At 36.9% G+C, this 22,022-nt stretch overlaps 1 protein-coding gene across 2 annotated transcripts; it reads right to left on the reverse strand.

Annotated features, from left to right (window-relative positions):
* Nucleotides 1-1,093: 1,093 nt before the first annotated feature.
* LOC103712148 (E3 ubiquitin protein ligase RIN2-like) lies at nt 1,094-20,532 on the reverse strand. 2 transcript variants are annotated; one of them, XM_008798585.5, is made up of 13 exons: nt 20,377-20,532; nt 19,873-20,215; nt 17,959-18,036; nt 15,952-16,038; nt 15,737-15,858; nt 13,489-13,585; nt 12,515-12,620; nt 10,927-11,084; nt 10,685-10,822; nt 10,527-10,594; nt 5,723-5,950; nt 1,490-1,859; nt 1,094-1,413 (listed from the first exon to the last, which is right to left on the reverse strand). In XM_008798585.5, the coding sequence occupies exons 2-13, from the start codon at nt 20,110-20,112 to the stop codon at nt 1,354-1,356; spliced, it is 1,752 nt and encodes a 583-aa protein (XP_008796807.4). In that variant the 5' UTR covers nt 20,113-20,215; nt 20,377-20,532; the 3' UTR covers nt 1,094-1,353. The 2 variants fall into 2 exon arrangements, with proteins under 2 accessions (XP_008796807.4, XP_008796808.4); XM_008798586.6 differs by having other exon boundaries at nt 20,308-20,532.
* Between the last annotated feature and the right edge of the window lie 1,490 nt (nt 20,533-22,022).

Below are 22,022 nucleotides of genomic sequence, written 5' to 3' on the forward strand. Positions count from 1 at the left end.
CTTTTCTGAATTTTTTGGCTGCACTCATCTACGTATGGTGTAAGGAGCCGGTGTACCAAAAAAAAGAAAAAAAAAAAGGAAAAAAAAGGGAATATAGGTATTTCCTAGTCATCCTAAAAATTCAAAAGCATCCCTCTTTATAGTTCCTCTGTTCATATGCCAAAAAATTATTTGCTTGAATTAAGTGAGCATGCTCTGATGTTAGAAAGGAAAATTGAATCTAGCAAGCCCGTTCAGGGCAGCCACTAGATCTTCTATTTTCCTTGCATAAAAGATTTACTTAAATTTGTTTTATGAACCCAAGAGAGCTTTTGTTTCCACTTGTGCTTCATAGTAAGCCTAAACTGCACCCACGAATCACAAGACCACCACGATACATGCGAAATCTTTTGGCAAATACCAAGTACTTAGAGGAGCAGGTTGCGGAGACATCAGTTCAATTGCACAAGACAAGCACTCAATGAGTCCGCAACTTGGCGCACAAATGCGGCTTCAAAGAAAAACTGGAGCTGTATATGATATACATAAGACCATATTCTGGATGGCTTCGATTCTCTTTTATGGAAGCCTATCTTGTAAAATTTATCATATTGTACTATTTATTCTTGGAACCTTTTGCAATCCAAGGGAGGAAAAAACAATATATCAATAGAATAACATAAGTCCACCCGATGAAGCCTCTAGAAATCACTAATTACAGAACCAGAGCTTTTAAAGTTCACCAGGCTTCCTGAGCAAGCGTGGTGACGTTTTGAGTTTTACATTTTAAAAATTTCCTCAAACAGTTGACTCAAGGATAGCAACTGTTCAAATTGCCCGACCTCGATACTCGGTAGTCGTCCGACCCATGTCATCCTATTTTAGCTGCTCCTGCTAAACAGCATCTCCTGTTCCTTGAAATGGTAGACCCAGCCAGAGGACAAGCTCTTCGTTTGCAATTCGTTTACCGTAAGCCCTTCTTTTGAGTTCCTTTCTCAACATAAATCAAAACAGCTTTTAGGGTGATGGTCGCGTCGTGACCTAGCCAGAGACCACACGTTTCTCCATTCTTTTCTCATCAATTATATCATGTACAAGTCATGGCAAACACTGATTTTGCACAGCTTATTAACATCAGGTGCAAGTTTTCATAAACTGTGTTTGTTGGCATAGAATTTCTACACATTAGATCGATGGGATAAGAGCGATAGGCCGGAAACATGATCGATTAGGCAGGCGTTAGCAGGAGTGGGCGGTTATAGAATTAATTCGACACCATAACCCTCACCTATCTCAGTTGCTTCTAGTATACAATACTTGCAGACAATTTGATGTGTTAACAAGCATATACACGTACTGGGGATGTTCCGGTTATTATTGAGCTAGAAGAAGATTATTCACAGTAATGTTGATGTTGTTGGTCCGCAACAAGTCCTGCAAGAAGAGCGAAGGATTTGACGATGTCAGGCTTCGATTGGCTAATCACAAGTAGCATCAAATTGGAGCATACCTGAATAATTAGTTCATCAGGCATGTGGGGCAAAACTTCTCGCACTCTATCTACCATGGCAAGTATATCCGGCATGTTTCCATTTACAGTGGGTGCAGTGTCTCTAAACTGCAGGCCAGCTGTATTTCTGGTGTATCTGAGGGAGGAGGATGGAGGAACAGAGGAACCTGAAGCTTGCTGATTAGGCCACAAGATCCAAGGAGAATCATCTAATGAACCATGAGCATAGTTATCACTGACAGATGTCAGCTGCCTCATCATCATCTGGACTCCATTAAGCCCACCTGACCTGATTCCACTGGATGAACCAGCAACATCCATTCCTTGATTTAGCCACGGAGGTGCCCAACTGGAATCAAAACCAACTTCCCTGCACAGGCCAAGAGAGGGAGATTTAACATACCATGCCACCATAAAGGTAATCCATTGGTGCATATCAAATTTTATGGCTTTATTTCTGTGCAGCTACACAGGAGAAAACAGGGAAAATAATTTATTCTAATAGTGCTTTAACTTCACAATAAGATACCAGCCCTTTGTTTGACTCTGCATTTACCAACCCTCGGTAACATTATGATGTTACTCAACACTTAAAAAAAATATACAGAAATCAAGACGTCCTCACCATTACATGCCCACTTTCAGCACTCCTACATAAAATCTTTTCAAGTCGAACATAACATGTTATCAGAGTTTTTCTCAGTTTTATACAATACAGAGCAACTGTTCCGACTATATACTCATCATATACATACTCCGGCTAGGGTTTCGAGGAAAGGAGGGCGGCATTGGTGAGAGAGAGGTAGCAGAAGAGGGTATGGTTGATGGGGAAGGCGACAGCCCTCGGTTGCTTCTTGGTGGTCTGAGCCTGGATCTAGACGTTGTCTATCAGCAGCTGGTCTCAGGACCGTGCTGCATGCACCACCCCATCATTTCAAAGTGGCCGATCAGGTCTCTGTGCTTCATCACCGCCAGGTTCTGCACCATGGAGGGAGTCATCGGAGGGGGCAAAGAGGAAGAGGGAACCGGACAAGATTTGGAAATTTTTGGATGTTAGGGAGGATGTTAGGGATTTCAGAGAGGCATTATAGACGTGTGTATGTACGCATGCATGCATGATATATATATATATATATATGTGTGTGTGTGTGTACATACATATATATATATATATATATATATATATATATATATATATATATATATATATATATATATAGAGAGAGAGAGAGAGAGAGAGAGAGAGAGAGAGAGAGGTATGTATATACGTAAGTATGTGTGTGCGCGCGTGTGCTTATATAACACAAACATGCGCGCACGCATATAACCCAAACACTTAAGAACTAGTGCATCTATTGGAAAATTGGATCTAATCATAAACAAATAGGCTAGGAAATGAGTCTGATAAATCCAACCGTATCCATTTCCATAAATGGTTTGGATTGGATTTGGGTACAAATCTTTGCATTTGATTGGGTTTGGATATGAATTCAGATTTATAATTGCAAATCATGCCTTTAGAATTTTCTCAGATTCAGATCCGGACATCCACATTAATATGAAAAGAAAAAGAGCCCTCGTAACCCTGTTAGCCTGTTAACCATGTAACTTGCAATGTTCCGAATCCTATTCCCGTCCAAGACTTCGACACCCTCTTTCGCATCTCCTTACCCTGTCCTAGGTTCGGCTTGCTCGCCCCCACCGTTGCCTTGCTCCTCTCCAACCGACGATGAGTCCTAGCCCACTAGCGAGTGACCTCAAGGATCTTCTGGTTTGCTCCCCTCCCTAACATACTCCGTGGCTGTGTCTTACACCCATCTGCCCCTAACATGCCTCCATCAACAGCTCCTCTCTGATCAGTGACAAGCAGCCAGAAGCATCGGCTACATCAACCATCGACAAAACCCCTGCTAGTCAAGTCCCCAACATACTACGTGGCCGTGCCCTATACCCAGCTGCCCCTACCATACCTCCATCAACTACTCTCTGATTGGCGAGTGGCCGGCAGCATCAGCTACTCTGACGAAACCTTTGTTAGTCAGCTTCCCGACATACTCTATGGCCATGCCCTAGATCCCATATTTCCCTCACCTCCATCACCTGCTCCTCCCAGACCAGCAATGAGCGATGACCTCCCAACCTGTGATAAGTGCTCTCAAGCCCAGTCCTGCTCCTTCCTGATTGAAAATCGACACATCTGGGCAAACAAGCCTTATAGGCCTAGTCCTCTTCCCTTACATCATGGGTCTTAGCTGCCCCTCATTGTTGACAAACACCACCACAGCATTGACGACTGTGATTGGGTTTTCTCTCACACACCTCACATCTCAGCTACCTTCATTGTTTGACGACCGACAGAATCTTTGGGCTGTCCCCAAAGATTCCCCTAATCTTTGCATAGGTATCATTGTTTTCTTCCCGTTCTCCTCTCTCATGCCTTCTCTTTGATAACTGATACTCTAATAGCCATCCCATTGCCCTTGTAGATTGCTTCTTGTTGAGAGTGTTCAAAATTTGGATAGGAACAAGGAAGAATATTACATTAATATCAATCCGAATTCATTATAAGTTACTTTGATTATGTTTAGAAATATATTGCATGCCTTTAAATTATATCATGAGATTTATGCAAAGTGTAAGCAATTATTAAATAAAAAGGAAATAAAGTAAGAATTAACGATATCAATTAAAAATTAGTTAAGAGTATTTACTAATTTGATGTTTTATTGAATGCATGTTTATCTATTCAGACAGTTAATAAGTAACAATTTAGCATGGACCAACTCGAATTTTGAAATAAAAATATATTTCTTTAATAAATTAGTTTATAATTATGTCAATTTATAATTAGTAAAGAGTATTTGTTAATTTCATGTTTGGTTCCATGTATGTGTATCTATTTATATAATTAATTCAACCAACTCGAATTTTTAAAATAAAAAATACTGCTTCTTTAATAAGTTGGCTCATGATTATGTATTTGTCGCTGTGTGGTATAAATCATAGATAAAGTTGATAACAGGGATTATTAGTTTTCAATTTAATTAAGTGATGAATTTCCATATATTTGCAACATAATGCTCATTGGTATATATTTGTGCATCATTATACTATTTTGTACCTTTCTACATGTGTTTCTGGTTACCACATATTCCATTTCCTGTAAATTGTATGCAGTTGTTATACATTATATCTACTAGTGGGACTGTTGAAGATATAGGATACTTATTATTTGCTTTTCCTAAATATATTTTTATATTTAGATTTTTATGATCTACTTCTTGCTTTCAGTAAATGTTTGCTGAATTATTTTCAAATGTTAAAATGCAATTCTTTCATTGTTTCTGTTCTTTATAATTATGTCATTAATGTCAGTTCTCATTATTAAATTCCGCTCAAAATTTGATTTTATATCCAAAAAGAATATGTGACTTATATTTGTATCTGGATAGAAAAAATATAGCTATGCTTATATCTGATTAGTATTCATATCACTTTAGAACAAATATGGATATGCTTAATATCCAATTCATATCCATATCCGATTTTAAAAATATGGATACTAGTTTTGGTATCATTTAATATCCGTATTTGTATTTGTATCTGTTGAAACATATGGATATAGATATGAATATTGCCAATATCCGATCCACATCTGATAAATTTTCAGCCCTATAAACAAAAGGACCTGATAACCATGTTAGTTTTAAGTTTAACTCATAGAACTGACCAGATGCAGTGTCCATTTATGATTGCTTGCCGTCAGACATAATTTTTGGACCCAGATTTAAAGAAGTTCTGTTGTGGCTCAACCTAACTCATTAGTAGCCCTAGGTGCGCTACCCTAGTTTAGATAATTCCAGCCTCTAAACAGAGGAAGATATATAGAATGATCAATTAGAATTATCAATCATGCATTTAACTATTCTACTAAACAACATAAAATTGAGGACATACTGGTAAATTTGGTAAAAAAACAGCTTTCCAGAATAATATGCGGACCTTCATGGGTATGAAGTATAAAACTGAATAAAGGGAGACATGCCATGTAGTATAGTGCATGAAAGACACAAGATGAAAATGCATCTAAAAGGAGGTCACCAGCAAGGCCAACAATTGCCATACCACAATAATATAATGCATGCTGCAACTGGAAAATAGCTGTACTAAGATATATGCAAAGCATTTTTATTTTGAGTTTCATAACAAATAGAGAAATAAAATTAAGATAACCTCCACATTGTATCAGAAGGATTGTGTTGCAGGTTAGGAAATGCCCCAAAAGGTGGTGTATGTCCAGATATTCTCCGCAGGTTCAATCCCAAATTTAACTGCTCAGCAAGTTGCCCAACATTGGAAAGTTCTCCTGTCGCAGAGCTTGTGCCATCTTGAGTATTAGACAGAAAAAGAGGCCTTCGACATGTAGGACAAGAATACACTTCAGTTAAGCCCTGATCTAACCTGGAAACAATTACAAAGAAAATTAAGATACAATAGCAAAGAGCAAGAATAGCATTCCATCACAATCCATAATCAACTATGAATAGAAAACCATCTTGTATATTATAGAGAATGATGCATCTAAATCACAATATAAAGTAAATGAACAGGACAAGATCTTTAGGACAGTCACTAGTTATGGTCCTGCTTACGAAGAGGATTAAGAATCAACATAACTATTGCAAAAAAGTACTTTGGGCAGACCCACCCCCCATCCCCACCACAAAAGCACATGAAAACACACACACCAATTGCACAACCATGTGCCCATTGAAAACAAGTAGCTATATTCCATATAGCTATATACCGAAGCAAATCAAAGTCAAAAACAACTCTTCAATTCTTTTATTAAAAAAAATTGCATATAGGATAAGTTAAAGCTAATGAAGAACCACAGAGATGGTTACTGATATGACCCTGTCATATCTTAACAACAAATATATAGAATATGGAGAAGAGTGAGAAGAAGATGGTTCACTTCGACAGGATCCAGATCTCCTAATAACCACTTCAAGGTTGTTAACCTTAATTAAACCATGTTTTCTCTTCTTTGCTCCCTCAAGCAAGCTACATATGATATAGAACTTCTTGATCCAAAATTTAAGAAAAGTAGAGATGTAACACCCTAATGACCTATCCAAATCCCATGATTGTTGAAAATTCACAAATATATTAAAAAAGAAAATAGAGATATGTACCAGTTACTTATAAGCTCCCTTCACGCAACTAATGAAAACAAGCAAAATTATCCATTACAGTTTTTTTTTTTACCTCAAACATGTTTCAAGCATCCTTGGTTTGAAATATTTAATTGTTTCTGTCAAGATGAAAAATTTAACAAAACCAATTCAGTCTCCAGTCTCCATTTTTGCAGCCATAAGAAAAGGTTTAGCTATCTTTCAATTATGCCACTACAAATTAATAGATGCAGATCTTAAAATTGCAAGTTGCATTATGGGAATACCATAATGAACTTCAAGAGGAAGATGAACCTATAAAGAAAGGAAATGATAACATTAAGTCTTGGATATTTGAGGTTTTAATGTGGATGTTCAATTGCTATGAAATTCTGAAACCTGGATTTGGTATCAGTACTGGCCCAAATCTGGAATGGAACCTTTTGTAAATACAATAATTTTGGTTTTTCTGGTGTTGATCCTCGCCTTAAAAAAAAAGAAACTACAGGGTAAAAAAAAGGGAAAGAAAATAGCAAAAAAGTAAACATTCTAAACTTTACATCAAAGTATAATATGCAAGGGCATGATGTCTTTACGAACCTGAACCTTCTAAAAATCATAAAAAGTATTTATATATTAAATAACCCAAAAAAGGGAAAAAAGAAAGAAAAAGTTTTGAATGTTTGTGCAAGTTTAAGAAAATATATTACCCATTATTCATTGTAGAGTACATTGTTAGCTAGCAATATAACAACAATACAGCGAGACTTTAAGATCTGTCTAGTGACCAAGGCATCTCATAACTAAGTAAATTATCCAAATGAATCAACTCAAGCAATAGTTATAGCAGTAGCAAAAGAATAATTATGAAAAGCATTCATGTACAATAGTTATTAAAAGACAGATAATGAAGGCAACATACCAATAGCAACAAATATTATCATAAATACATAAAGGAACTAAAAAAACAATATGAATGAACAAAATTACTGCATCATGAGTAGAACCTGTACACCAAGCAAGTATACTCACTTTGAAATATATGATATTCCAAATTCTCTGTTTTCTTAAAAAAAAAACCCTTTTGGATTCCTCTCTCAGTAAAAGGATTAGAGGTTCCAAAATAAAGCTAATGGGCCTCATATATATTGATTTAAGGAAATATCAACAAAATTGGTTGGTTTCAATCAAATTGTTTAAATTTATGCTAAAATTGACTGAAACCCCAAAACTTAAGTTGCTTTTAGATCAATTTCAGCTCAAAATACACATTTTTTTTGCAGAAAAAAAATTTGGTCTTATTCACATTTAGGTTAGCTAAAAGTTTAAATCATGTTATTGGCATTCTTTAGTTAAGGAGAGGAGAACTGGATGAAAACAAATCATTGTAGAAGGTGTTGATTCAGAAGCAGGTATGTGTAGGAGAAGGGAAGCAGATATTGTAAAACCACATAAAGCAACTAGGAAGCAGGTGCAGGTTTGAGTTCCCATGGGTTTCCAGAGCAATCTGATTAACTTAGGTAGAAGTTACATGATGATAAGTTGCTACTCCCATGTCCATGCGAACTAGCACAAATGAACATATGATACAATGTTGTAGATCCCTCTGTACCATTCCCACCTCTAACCAATAGAATCCATATCATAGATTTCAAATTGCTACATACCTAACACCTAAATCCTTGCTGCTTATCACTTTAATATGGAGGGCTTTTCTTCTGAGCTTTTATACTCATTCTTCTCATCAATTTTTCATTTCTAAGGCCCCAGATCTCAATAATTTTTATCACTTGACTCTATGATTTTAATTTTCTTTAACTTCATAATAGAATAATGCATCTCATACAATTTAATGGAAACATAAGGGCTGAACAAGCTACATGAAAAAAAAGGGAAAATACAGACAGGTATCATGCAACCACAATCAATTGATTAGAAATTACTCAATCATAAAAGAATCACTTCCATGCACCACCAACCCCCCCCCCCCCCCCCCCCCCCAACCCCCCAAAAAAAAAGAAAGAAAAGAAACAGGAAAAACAGATGTACAAAGCCCTCTGACCTTGCATAAAACAGACCAAACAACTCAATCTGAACATCCAGAAAATGTCCCTTTTCATCTCACAATAAAATGGATAACTATCATATTATTTTCTTAAAAGTCGATTCAAAGCAAATAGTATGACAACAATCAGACAACCCTGAGTTAGAAGATGACTGCTCACTAAATTGGGATGCATAGCATAAACTACCTATAATATATCAGAACATGCTAAGAAATGAACAGGTATCTGAAATGATTGCATTTTATTTTAACACATCATAGTCACATGGAGGACCATGTGAACCCTGTTAACATCTCAGCAATGATGTACTAAAAGTATATATTTTACATAACTACCAGCGAGTTGCAGAGCTTGGTATATCCAACACGTTTCTTTGGACGCACAGGCTTTTGACTAGAGGACATGTTGAATTGTTATCCAATGAAAAATTAATCTAAACTTCTTCCAAGCCTGGCTTAGAAACTGCAGAAAGAAAAGTTGCCAATATGCTACAGCCACCTAATTAATAATGAGGAAAATCTATACTTTCTGTTTTACACACCCAATAATACTTCTTCCACATTGTAACACCCATTATTATGTCCATAAAATAATTGATTTTAATTTTGAACTATTAACGCAGTCAAATATTAAGTGCCTTGTTGTGATGTGGCATTAAACTTGCACTAAAGTGCAGTACTTTAGATTATAAAAATTGCAAAAATGTTTAATATCACAAATCATTAGTTTTTTTCTTAGAGCTGTCCTTACAGATTAAAGACAACATAATTTGATCAATATCAGTAAGCACATGACACAACAATTGCTTTGAGATGAAAAAGCAGTAAAAGTGTTTTCAGAGGTTTTGATTTTTCTTTTCGTTTTTTTTAAACATGGGAATCAAAATGGATTAAATGATGCAAACTCATTGAAAAATGGCCTAAACTTACGTATAAAAACCCTAGGATCTTGCAAAACTAGATTTTGTAGAATCTTATAGTACCAATAGTTGTAGACAGTCAAAAATAACACATCACAGCACAACCCTACTTCAGACTTTAAAAATAGTGTCCTACTTAAATAGTTACATCAGCCAAGCACTTTGACATGTGAGGTTGTATTCTGGAGTCTCCCTTTGAAGGCATTGTAACAATGCTCTCCAAAAGATTCTAAAGTTCTCAAATTATTCATGGTGTTTTCCTTGGCCACTATTCAAAAAGCACTAACAGGTTACAAGCTGGCGACGTGTGTGCACAACCAAAACTATTTTACTTCTAATAATTAATTTTTAGGGCCTGTTTGGTATTGTTGATGTTTTTTGTGTTTCTGTTTCCCTACAAATTAGTGAGACACCCCATGGAAATGAATGTTGCAGATAGCATTTGCACAGTAGTTCTGCCATTCCTTGTTTTCATTTTCACTTTTTCTGAAGCAACAAATTTTGCTGCCAAAAGCTGTAAAGGTTTTACAAACAAGTCGAAAATCAAAATGGTTTTATCATGCATACACATACCCTCTTACTAAAAATTATATGGGAGTGTCCTATCAGGTTTATTGGAGGCTAAGCGCTGAACACTTCAAGAATTTTGAAAATTAGCACCTGTACCAATGGCTGCGTAAGACAAGATAAAACCTTTTATAAGACATTTTATGAGCAATAGTGGTTTATCATTTCATGTATATAATGCCTTCAAATCAGCTATATCCTAGAATGCAAAATATCACCATATGGTTGAATTGCTGAATTATCTAGTTCCAGTGTATAGAGAGAGAAATGGGGGGATGCCAACTATAAGAGAGGCATATAGATCATACCAAGACCTCAAGCACGCAAGATGAAAAAGGTGATTGCATGATAGCTTTTTTGCCCTAGCAATTGGTTCCTGTAGTTTACACAAGCAATTATGTTCCCACAAAATAGATACGGAACAACAGTTTTGACTTTTGAAGCATAACTTAAGAGAATTACTTACTCTGCAGATAGCACATTCATCATCGAATGCACAAAGCTCTTCATATGTAGCATCAGGAAGAGCTCCATTGAGAGAACTTAATGCCTTTCTTAACTTGATATATGCCCTGACCCGCTTCACAATTGCACTTACAAGAGCCTGCTTATCATGATAGCGACAAGGAAAAACATCGAAATCATAATTTTCCCATTGATAAGATATTAATGCTCAAAAAGAATGACCGACAAATAATAACACTTAACACGCAAGTTTAGGAAAAGGACTGCATCCACTAGATGAAATGCCATGCCATGAAGCCACCAGATGATCAAGTAATGACCAACTGCCATTAAAAAAGCCATCATCTCTAGGAGAAAACCACAATTTCGAATGAGAATTCCCTTCCATTCAGATAAAGAACCTGCAAGAACAATCATAATTAAGTCATGATTCCAGAACACTCTTTTGTACAAACAACTTAGAAGTGGCAGCACATCAAAATCCAAGCCAAAGACAGCAGAAACATCCCTACATTGAACAAACTAAGATAAATATAAGGAACGTCACACAAACTTAAGATTATTGTGTCACTAAAAATTAGAAAAATATTTAAAATCAAATCATCATAAAAGAAGATCAACCCATGATGAGAGTGAGGGAATGTTGCGACAAAAGATCGGGAAATTTCAGTTCCACTAGTTCACTGACTAGGTAAGACTTGGCAAATTTCCATTTCTCTTCCTCGATTTCAAGAATCATACCTATTAGATATAACACTGGAGCCTAGTGACTGGGTAAGGTTGCCACAAATCCGAGGCATTCTTTAAAGAAACTCCCTTTTCTAGTTGCTACAGTCCTCTCTCACACACTCTCTCTCTCTTTCAGCTAATGTTCTATGGTTTGCTAACTACCCAGACCATGCACACACAACATAGATGCATACATTCACCCATATATATGTACATGCATGTCTAGACAAAACATTTACATCCCAAACAGTTATTGTTCAAGGGGATCAGAGATATCTATCAAATATGTGTTCCTCCTAAATTTTTGGTCATGTGCAGTGCATCAAACATGTTTCATCACATAAATGAAGGGGAAAGAAACATTAATTAATTGGTTAATGAGATCACAGCTATCCATCAGATATTCCTTCCATTTATTAATCAAGAAAAAAAAGAAGCATTCCTTCTATCTGAATCAATGGAGCAATATCACAAGTGATGAGATCACTATCATCCAACAAATACAGAATTACTCTTGACTTTATTGCAAGCATCATCTGTGTTGAAAACTTAAATGTATGACCAAAATTTATAAAAACTACTTATAAATTGGCTATCCAATTTAGACTATTTTTTAATGTTATTTAGACAGCTTTAATGATATTTAGAGAGCTTTAATTCTATTGAGACTATCTAATTTTTTTTGACTACTTGATGCATAGGTTAGGAATTTCCAAATCAAGGTTTGTCGTACGTTCGTTACCTAACTTTATTGGCCTTACCGTATCGTATCAGTATTGAACCAGTACGCAATCTCGTACCATACCGATACTTAGTATGCCTCGCCATCTCATACCGTACCGCATACCAACATTATAATAAAATGGTATCGATACGGGGTCCGGTACCGAGACGGCGAACCTTACTCTAAATCATATAATTTTTAGTGTATAAGTAGTTCAGAGATAGTATATCACATCCAAAGGCTTGGATCATCAATGTGGGACTTCCATTGTCCAATACAAACCAGACCAAATCTGAGTGGAGATCCACGCGAGTGTAGCCGAGTCTGACTCTATATATAAATATAGATTAATAAATAGATAGTAAAACTTATAAATACCTGCCACTATTTTGTAAGAAGTATCGGAGCCCAAGAAATCACCACCACTATCAATGGAATGCCGTTGCCAAATCTCAAGCAACTGAAACCCATGTACTATGATAGCCTATGAGAAAACAATTGCACATCAGAAAGATTCTGACATTGTTTACATACATGCAAGGACATTCAATTGTAATGTTAACTACGTCTTCTATTCTAAACATGAGTAGAGCAAATTGCAAAAGATGTCACAAGGATGCTTCACTGATAAATTTCACCTAGTATAATTAGTCGTTAAGGAGATTGTGTAGCTATATATGACCTTTAATGCATTTCTTATGTTCAGTTTAACATCTCTGTACGAAAACCATGGTAAAGATTTTCAGACCAGAACTACAAAACTGAAGCCAGAGTGTTCTGTTTTTAGTCAGACCTGATCTGAAATCATGGCCAGATAAGAGCTTGAGCCAAAACTGACTTTCTGGGCAAAATTTATTGCAAGTGGTGCAGCATTTTATCTAGCTCTTCATTTATTCAATCCCACAAGGATCTTGTCAAATTTATTTTGAACATTGAAGTTCTTCACATGAACTAGAAGTGTGTCGATATTAGATCTAAAAGAAAGGTAGAAAACAAAAATTGCTGAAAATTTGGCTATCACAGAGCCTAAATTTCATAAAACTTACACGGTCATGTGTTGGATTATAATAGACGATAATTATACACTCTAAAATGACATGAAATATAAGCTCTATATTTTTACTAAAAGGAAAGATTGTAGTATTTGAAATTAAAACCATATTTCTTAAGCTTGGTAAAATCATGTATATCTCTTTTTTGAAGTTATCAACAAACCCTACAAGAAATACAGCTTATTTTGATAAATATGTGCAATACCTTGTGGTCACACATCAGGCAACGAGATGTGACCATTTTATAACATGGAGAAACAATTAAATTTTTGACGTTGCAGAATCCTTAGGTGCAAGTACCTGTGATGTCTCAAAAACAATACTGAGAGGCTCGAAGAACAAGAGAACAAATAAACTAGAACCGGATGATTTGTAGATCATCATACACAGCTTTATCCTGAAAACTCAAACTGTTAGTGGGAGATGCCTCATTAAAGGAAATTTCGGTTCCTCATAAGAGGCAAAAACAGAACTGCATTCAAAGTTTGATAATCAAGTAAAGAAGAAAAAACTTGCAAACATGTAAACGGAGGAACTTGTAAGATAAACAAACTGACACCATGATGTATCATGGGCAACAAAAGATAAGTAATGGAAAAATTGAGCTCATATCTACTGTTAGTTTATTAAGCTAGAATTCCATAGTTTACTATGCAGCTTCAATAACAGAACAATAAGCAATACAATTTTCCATGCTACTGTAAAATGTGAAAACATACAAGCTAAAGGTCTAGCATTGATTATGGCAGCAGATACCCAATTCAAAAGTCTAGACACACAATCAATTCAGAAGAAGATAAAGGGCTAGAAATAAGACTTCCAAAATGGTTAAAGGAAAACAGGTGGCAAGCAAAATGAATACATCTATGTTTTAAGTTAAACTCGATGAACCAAAATAACAGCTTACCATAAAATATGGAATATAGTATTGAACATAAATGTCAAGGATGATATAAAAGGCAAAGGGAAAAGTAAATTAATATGAATACAGCAATAAAAGGGCAAACTGCGGGTAAATAAAAAACATAGATACTAGTTAACCCCCCACCCTCCACCCCCCTTTTATTTATTAATAACTTGAATCTATTTGACTCAATTTGTGACTTTGTAGAGTGGATAAAAAACAAATGATCATTATTCACTTTTTACTAGAATTATAGGTGAACCATAAAAAAGGCTGCACTTCTGTACAACTAACCCACAATACAATCTACTTCTATCGGTATACAAGCAAGAAGCATTAAAGAATGAGATCAGAGGATAGCCAGGTTATAAATTATAAAAGCATAAAATGAACCATCCACCAGAGACTAGTTGCAAGTGGGAATATGTTAAAGAAATTCACCGAAGTATGTGACCTTTGATATCTGATGGGGCAGAGCCTTATGAGTTTCGGAATTATTATAGAAAATATGATCATGAATCATTGAAAGTAAATTGTTTGTTAAGATATGTTTTTCATGTCCCAGTTTCATAGTACCTTCAACAGGATTCAACAAATAGTCATAGAATGAAACTATTTCAGACATGAAATAATATTAAAAACAATAAAAGTGATTCTCAACTGGACTCCAAATCAAGGTTTCAAATCTCAAGAATACCAGCCTATACCGGCTATTATAGACACAACTGGCACTCGGCACTCCTGGATATGATTTCTTAACCCCACTCAGCCCATATTGGCCCCAATCGACCCCTGTACTGCTTGCCATCGAGCTTGTTTTCTTGTTTTCTTTTCTTTTTGTGTGTGGGTGTGGGAAAGGTACCTTGTGCTAATCAGTACATACCAACCAATATGGGGGCATTCTATTTGAAACCTAGCCCAAATAATGACTGGTTTCAGCATCGTAGCTGAGTGATCCAAGAAATTTCCCAACCTTATAATGCTACATAGGAATCCTTGCTTGCTTGTCACGAAAACATGGTACAATTGCTGTGCATCACTTTTAGGGGGCATTACACTCAAGACACAATTACTGATTACAATTTGCTAAAACAGAACTGCAGCTGCTAATTAAAAGCGAATAGACACTAATATATAAACAATAAACTTTTGTGTTTTTGTTCAAGTTTGCATTCATAATAAATGTTCTTGATATTTCAAGAATAAGCTCATTAGAAAATTTGCTGTGCTTCTAGCCTTCTGGTTTCAAAAGACCAACTAACTATATGCTCTTTCAGAATATAACAAACCTTGTTAACTTAAGTTGAAGAAATCTAAAGAAAGTGTCTAGATTACTCAGAGCTTCAGAAATGGTGAGTGTCAGTCATATCGACCAGAAGCAATTGTTCTTTTACTCCTTTAATTATAGTTTTCCTAGGTGCTAGTTGCAAAGAGACCAAAAGTTACAGAATAATTCAATAGAAAAATACCATGGATGAAAATTTCCATATATCTATTATCCATGTAGGTCATAATGTCATACATGAAGATAAGAGAATAAGATGCATCAAGGTCAGATTTGACATTTAATTGATAGCTAGAAAAGATAGTAGGCTTCAAAGAGATATTCCAAAGTATAATTGCTTACGCATCAGGAAACATTACCATAGAAGGTCTGCAAATAGAACAAGCAAAAAGGTCGAAAAAACACGAAAGTATTTCGAAGGTGTTGCAGCGGGGGATGCATTTAACTGCTCAAGCCGATCTCTGGCCAATGATTGGAACATCTATAAACATGAACAGAATATGTTACACCTATAAAAAGACAGTCTCAAGCTACCATATAACATAAATAAGCTGGCATGCTTTGTTTACATTACCTTCAGGCAACAAAGAAAGACCAGCCAGCCTGACCACAGGACCACTTGAAACATATTAGGTGGTACGACCAGTGGAAGAAAAGTTCCCTGCTCAAACATGTGAAACAGAAAATGCAACAATAATGTCGGAAGTGAAGGAACTAATAACATGCCCATTTACTAACAATTTTGATAATACGAAATAGGTAAACACCTATGAAACTTTGTAGTGTAATTTGGGTTCAGATTGATATTTGCAATCATGGGATCAAAAGATCAAGCTGATCTTACCCATTTTAGATCATGGAGCTGGTAAGGATATGTAATTAAACCAATGGAAGCAACAAGTCATTGATATGAATTTGTAATTAAACAGTAACATAGAGATGAAGGCAGTAAGCATATTAATATTTTGTACACTATTCTACTTAAATGCCCACTAATTCTTGCAAGACCAATCATAGGCTCTCTCCAAGTTGACTAAACCACAAGTAGATGCTTTCTTTTCATTTGCACTCATTACCTTAAAAACAATTTAAAAAAAAAAAATCAAAAAGTTGCCTTTACGATTGACCATCCTACCACAAAATGAAAATGAATACTTGATGCACATTTAATGAGATTCATTTTTGAGATTAATGAATATTAAATTCCCATGCTAATCCACCTTTATATCCCCGTAACTGCAACTACAACTCCAAAACAAGAGTTACGCTGTCCTTCTGGTGTGTAAACCTTTTGGTTCAAGAACATGTCTACATTTTAACAAATAACATTTATACACTTGGCGAAAAAAGGAAAAATATTACACTAAATAAAACACCCAGGTCCATGATAACATGAAGCGATGGGCACAAGTCAGCCAAAGACTATCATCTTTTTGACTTTTCTGTAAATTCTGCTTAAGGAAGTCTATAGGAAAAAACGACCAGTTCTATTGTCACTTACACATACAGCATTACAGCCTACAAGTGTTGACAAGTCCCTTTTCCCTTGACCAAATTTCCCGCCATGAACTAAAGCACCCACTGCGATCATGTCTTCCCACAAAGGCCCAATAAATAAGTGTGATTTATGTTTGCCAAAGGCCTTTTGAACCATCTTGCGATCACTTTGGATGCAGTTTTATGATAAATCAACAGAAGAAATGGCAAAGATTACTACAGATTTCCTTTAGCATGTCAACCAGATGTTGTCTGTTTCACAATATGCATTGAAAAACACAAAGCTATTACCTTATGGTCCTACAACTTTTTCCTTTCCAAGTTTAAAGATCACTTTCTTCATCATCTTCTTTTAGATCACCTTTCTGATCCTATTAAAAATTCAGGAGATACAGAGTCAGAGTGGTCTCTCCAATATCTGTTTTAGATACCTTATTTCCATGGTATGAGATTCACATCCCTGGTTTCCTTTGCTCACTACCCACATTCAGTCACCTCAGAGAATGGAATTTCATTCTTGCACTAAGCATAACATGGAAAGACTTTTAATTACCTTACTCCCCCCTAATGTTCATGACCACACAATTGTTTCTCTAGTGCATTTCCACCCTAAGCATTAAACATTTATAATCTCATGCTAACAAACTTCTTAGATCTAGTGAACCTAAGAAAATGTTCAAGAGATTCTACATACAAGAAACTAAAACAATGTTGGTAAAAGAAAAATAATGAATAATAACCTGTTTATTGTAAGCTGGGAGTTGTGGAACTTATGCATACAGCTTAAGGTGAATACATAATATTATAGCTGCACACAATCAGAAGCAGTCAAAATATTATAGTTGCTCTAGCATAATCTTTCAAATGCCTGATTAATGGAATGAATTAACATCTTTGTTAAGCAAATTACACTACCTATGAGACAAAAATTAATTATAAAAGAGAGCATATTAATTACTCATATCCAGCATATGTAATACTTATGAGAGATTCATGAGACAAACAAGTACAACTAGGTTGCCATTTTGAATGCGAGAACATATATAGTGAAAATAGTGGGTGACAGAAGAAGGAAGATCATCACCTTGTAAATTAGATAATGAATAAGGCGTTCCAATACTTTTCGAGTCTCTGAAGGATATAACTGCACAAAGAATATGGTCTGCACATAAAAAAAAAAAATATGATCAAAAAATATTATAAGTGCAAAGTAAATACATTTCTTTAGCTAGATGTTAAGCATGCATTGTTCAATGGGCGCAGCACTTAGTATTATCCTTTCTCAAGATCATACTCAGAAAATATAACAGCACTTTTACCAAACATCCTGGTGAACCTAGTTAATAGGGTCGGCAATGCGTTTCTTTGGGTCAAGCTCGGGTTGGGTCAATATCCTGTATCTTCTTTTTTTTTAATTCCTTTTTTTGAGATCAGAAGGGGATAATCCCCACCTTTTTCTCCCCTATACCTATACCCTTTGAGGGCCAACTCCAACATGAATCAAACCCCTGCCCCCTTGCCCAACTAGCAAAGGATGATACCATCTGAGCAAGCGTTTGATAGTGGGTCAATATCCTATATCAAGACTATATCAGCCTGATTCAAACCTAACCTAACCCATCAATAGTAGTGGCAATGGGTTGGTTGAATTGGGCTCAGATTGGGTCGATGTCCTTAAGTTCACCTGAACCAAACCCAACTCGACCCACAAACATAACATGGTGTCGGTGCAACTGACCCAGACCTGACCTGATTACCCATGTAAGGCCCAGACTCATGCAAGTTTTGAGGTTTTTATGTATAGGCTGCATTATCTTGCGTTGTTAGTCATGGGCTGTCTTGGCCTGCATCTTCAGCATTAAATCTAAAGCAGTTATTTCCCGCTACAAGCGAAAACAAACTAATACCAAGGCCTCAACCAACAGCAAGATAAAAAAGGTCACTTTCCTCTCTACCCATTGGTTCTGACCCGAGCTAAAGCCATTACATATAGATTCAATGACTAATATTCCCCTTAACTTGTAATATATTAACTAATTTAGGTAGCTTGACCTGATGGTTGAAAGTAATATTCAAAAACTATGATTGAACATGTTGAACTGTAAAACAAGTAGTTTCTAATCCAATCATAACCCCCTAAACCATTCTAGCTTTTCCAAAAAATTGTTTGACCCACTAGTTGAATCAACATTTCATCTGAACCCTTATGAATTCACATGAACAAGAGCCTTTGGTTGACAATATGAGGCATTTGTGATTTAGAGTCCCATTGTTTTCCTCCACACTCCATGACACGGCCCTTAATGAAGCTCCAGAGGCATCAGTGGCCTCCAAGCACCTACTTAAGCTTTCTTGAAGGGATGTTGCGACCCAAGTGGCCCATTGTTCTCTGTCTACCATCAACCACAGTTACTCAGCCTCAAGTTCCAGCAGGCAGGTTCTTGATATCCCTCTATGGATTCATTGAGGAGCTTTGAGAGTTTACAAGCCGCCACTCTCAACCAATCCTCAATATTGACAGCCTAACCTCAAGCATGGCAGCAAAGATGGAAGACATACAATAGGGGAAGGTGATGTTAAAATATGAGATTTTTGCCATGTTTTAGGGTTGTTTCATGAACACATGAGATGGGGTTTTCCTTGTTGCAGATTGTTAGTCAACGTGGAGGGGAAGAATGAAGGGAAGGCAAGAGTCGGGGTTTTCAAGAACAAGGATTGAGATATCTCATCTTGTCATGTAAAGTGGCTTACCTCAAATAATGGCTTTTTTTCGCAATTTTTTCGATGACTTAATCGGCCCAAGTTGATACCTTCCCTATCCAAAGTCTGTAATTATCTTATTTTTCAAAGATGTTGGAGTTCTCATATGAAGAATTAGACATTGATCATTATCATGCAATTACGAGGCTATTCTCGTCACAAATAACCTGAGTGACAATAATCAATCAGCAGAGCACATCAACTCAAAAGTCAATTTTGTCGAGATAAACGTAAATACCTTGAGGCACACGATGACAAGAACGAACACATTAAGCACAGAACTCGCCAACAAAGCGATGGTAACACGCGAGCCCAAGAGCAGTGCCATCTCCCGCTCGACGCTCCTCGAGCCAACCTCATTCTCATCAACCAAACCATCAGATTTCATCCCATCAAGAAGCGACACCGTCCACCATTGCAGACCAACAAGGCTGATCACCGTGCTGATGGCAGAGGCGTACAAGTAATTCACGGCCATGCCGACGAACTCCAGCTACTCCCCCTCGACCAAACAACCAAGAACACCAAAATCGAAAGCAACCCCTCATTCCCCGTACTCAAAATAATACATCGCGATCCACCTGAAAACAAGTTCAAACAAAAATCATCACAAATTATGAATTTATGAACGAAAGAACACGAAAAGAATTCAAGATTGCATCAAATCGGGCACCGAAAACCCTAGAATCGGAGACGATGAAGAGCGGTTCTTGTTCTTGATTTGAAGAAGAAGAGAACGTACGAAGGCGATCAGGGGGAAGCTTCGATGGCGTCGGAGGAGGGTTCCGGACTCTTCTTTCTTGAGCTCCTCCCGACGCTTTTCGAGGATTCTATCGGATCGCTGATAGGTCTTTTTTGTTCTGAATACTTGTTTCGTCTCTTAAATGGAAAACGCGCTGGAGAACGGGGTTTCTCGGAGAAAATAAATAGTTCGGGGCCCTCAAACCAATCGGCTTCGCAGCCACGCGTCGCGAAGAGATTGGTCCGTCTCGCAAGACCACGTGAATCCTACTGATCTTGTCATAGGGCATGAAATATGGTACGAGGATCGGTCTGCGTAGAATTCTTGGATTAGTGCAGCGGGGAATAAATCGCTTCAAAAAAACGGAGGTTAGAATGCCGCTGTCGCGCCTTCCGCGATCCGTCCCCACGCCGACCAGCTAAGAGCAATTATATCCTATGCACCAGAGGCGTTCGTTTGTTGGACTCATCACGTAATCGTTATTCATCAAAACGCGCATCTTGACGGTTGATCCATAAAAGCAAATGCTTGTGATTAGCATGGTGCACATGAAATGATGCAAGATACAATTTCTCTAAGTTGATATGCTGCATCATAAGAAAGCATATCTGTTGTCGCTAAATTCTGCACCGAGGTCTCGGTGTGCTCTAATGTCGATGTGAATGAAGAGAAGTAAGGTTGGATGTGGCTGAGGTGAGGATCAACCAAATGCCCTCGTGGCTAACCTGCAGGAAGTTCGCCTGTCGAAAGATTTCCGGCAGAAATCTTCCGATACTTAAGTCAAAATAGTAAAGCAACAGTATGGAAGAGAGAAAATTTATCGAGTAAAATCTCTAAAAATCAACCTACCTGAGGATCCCTGAGCCACCCCTTTATTTAAGGTAGAATACTGATCTGTTACCTAATTTGGCGCGATATGCCTTAACTATATGGTAACGATTAGCTATGCGTTAACAATATGATAACCGTCCCGCGTTAGCAGCACGCAACGGTAATTTCGCACATCATGCATTGACTGTAGTGTCACTATAATTGCTGGTCTTATTAGCACGAGCAGAGTGGCACCTCGGTTTTCACCAAAGTTGTTCACATTGGTTAATACCGAGGTCAAGGAGATCGGTCTAAGCTGAGGTCAAGATGTCCAATGTTTTCTCCATCACTTGCCTTTCAATTTCGAGGTCAAATTGAATCTTAGTTCAGGTGACAGACATTATATCATCATCTGGATTGAGGGCAAGGCATCTAGAAGAGAGTTTCAATGCGTCGATTAATCTTTTCGAAGCGCCTTTATATCGAGGCTATCCCAAGACGTCATTATTCTGGAGTTTTTTTAAGGCACTATTAATGTGGTGATCCAGATGAATCACTCACGTCATATCCCGAGCTAACACGTGGTTGAATCAACTCGGGAAGTTGGACCGTTGCTTTAATTAGAGCCGTTCATACCCCTATATAAGGATAACCCCTTCCTTTATTTCGCACTTCTTGCTTCTTTTGCAAATCTCCCCAACAGCTCGAGCTTTCTCCTAGGTGCTTCTTCGGTGAAATTCTTCTCCTCTGGTTCTGGCGTTCTCTCTGGTTTCTTCCAAGGATCATTGGTGGGTGTCCGCTTTTGGTTGCTCGAATTTTTCTTTCTTGCCCATTTT

This window comes from Phoenix dactylifera, chromosome 6, assembly GCF_051530095.1.
Source record: "Phoenix dactylifera cultivar Ajwa chromosome 6, Ajwa_hap1_PhDact_Kaust_v1.1, whole genome shotgun sequence".
NCBI lineage: Eukaryota > Viridiplantae > Streptophyta > Magnoliopsida > Arecales > Arecaceae > Phoenix > Phoenix dactylifera.

Coding starts and splice junctions, on each gene's coding strand:
- LOC103712148 (XM_008798585.5), bottom strand. CDS start 20,112: ATGGCCGTGAATTACTTGTACGCCTCTGCCATCAGCACGGTGATCAGC. Junction 15,859..15,951: donor TCTTTCTTTGTTGCCTGAAG/GTAATGTAAACA, acceptor TCATGTTTATAG/ATGTTCCAATCATTGGCCAG. Junction 10,823..10,926: donor TCCTTTTCCTAAACTTGCGT/GTTAAGTGTTAT, acceptor CATGATAAGCAG/GCTCTTGTAAGTGCAATTGT.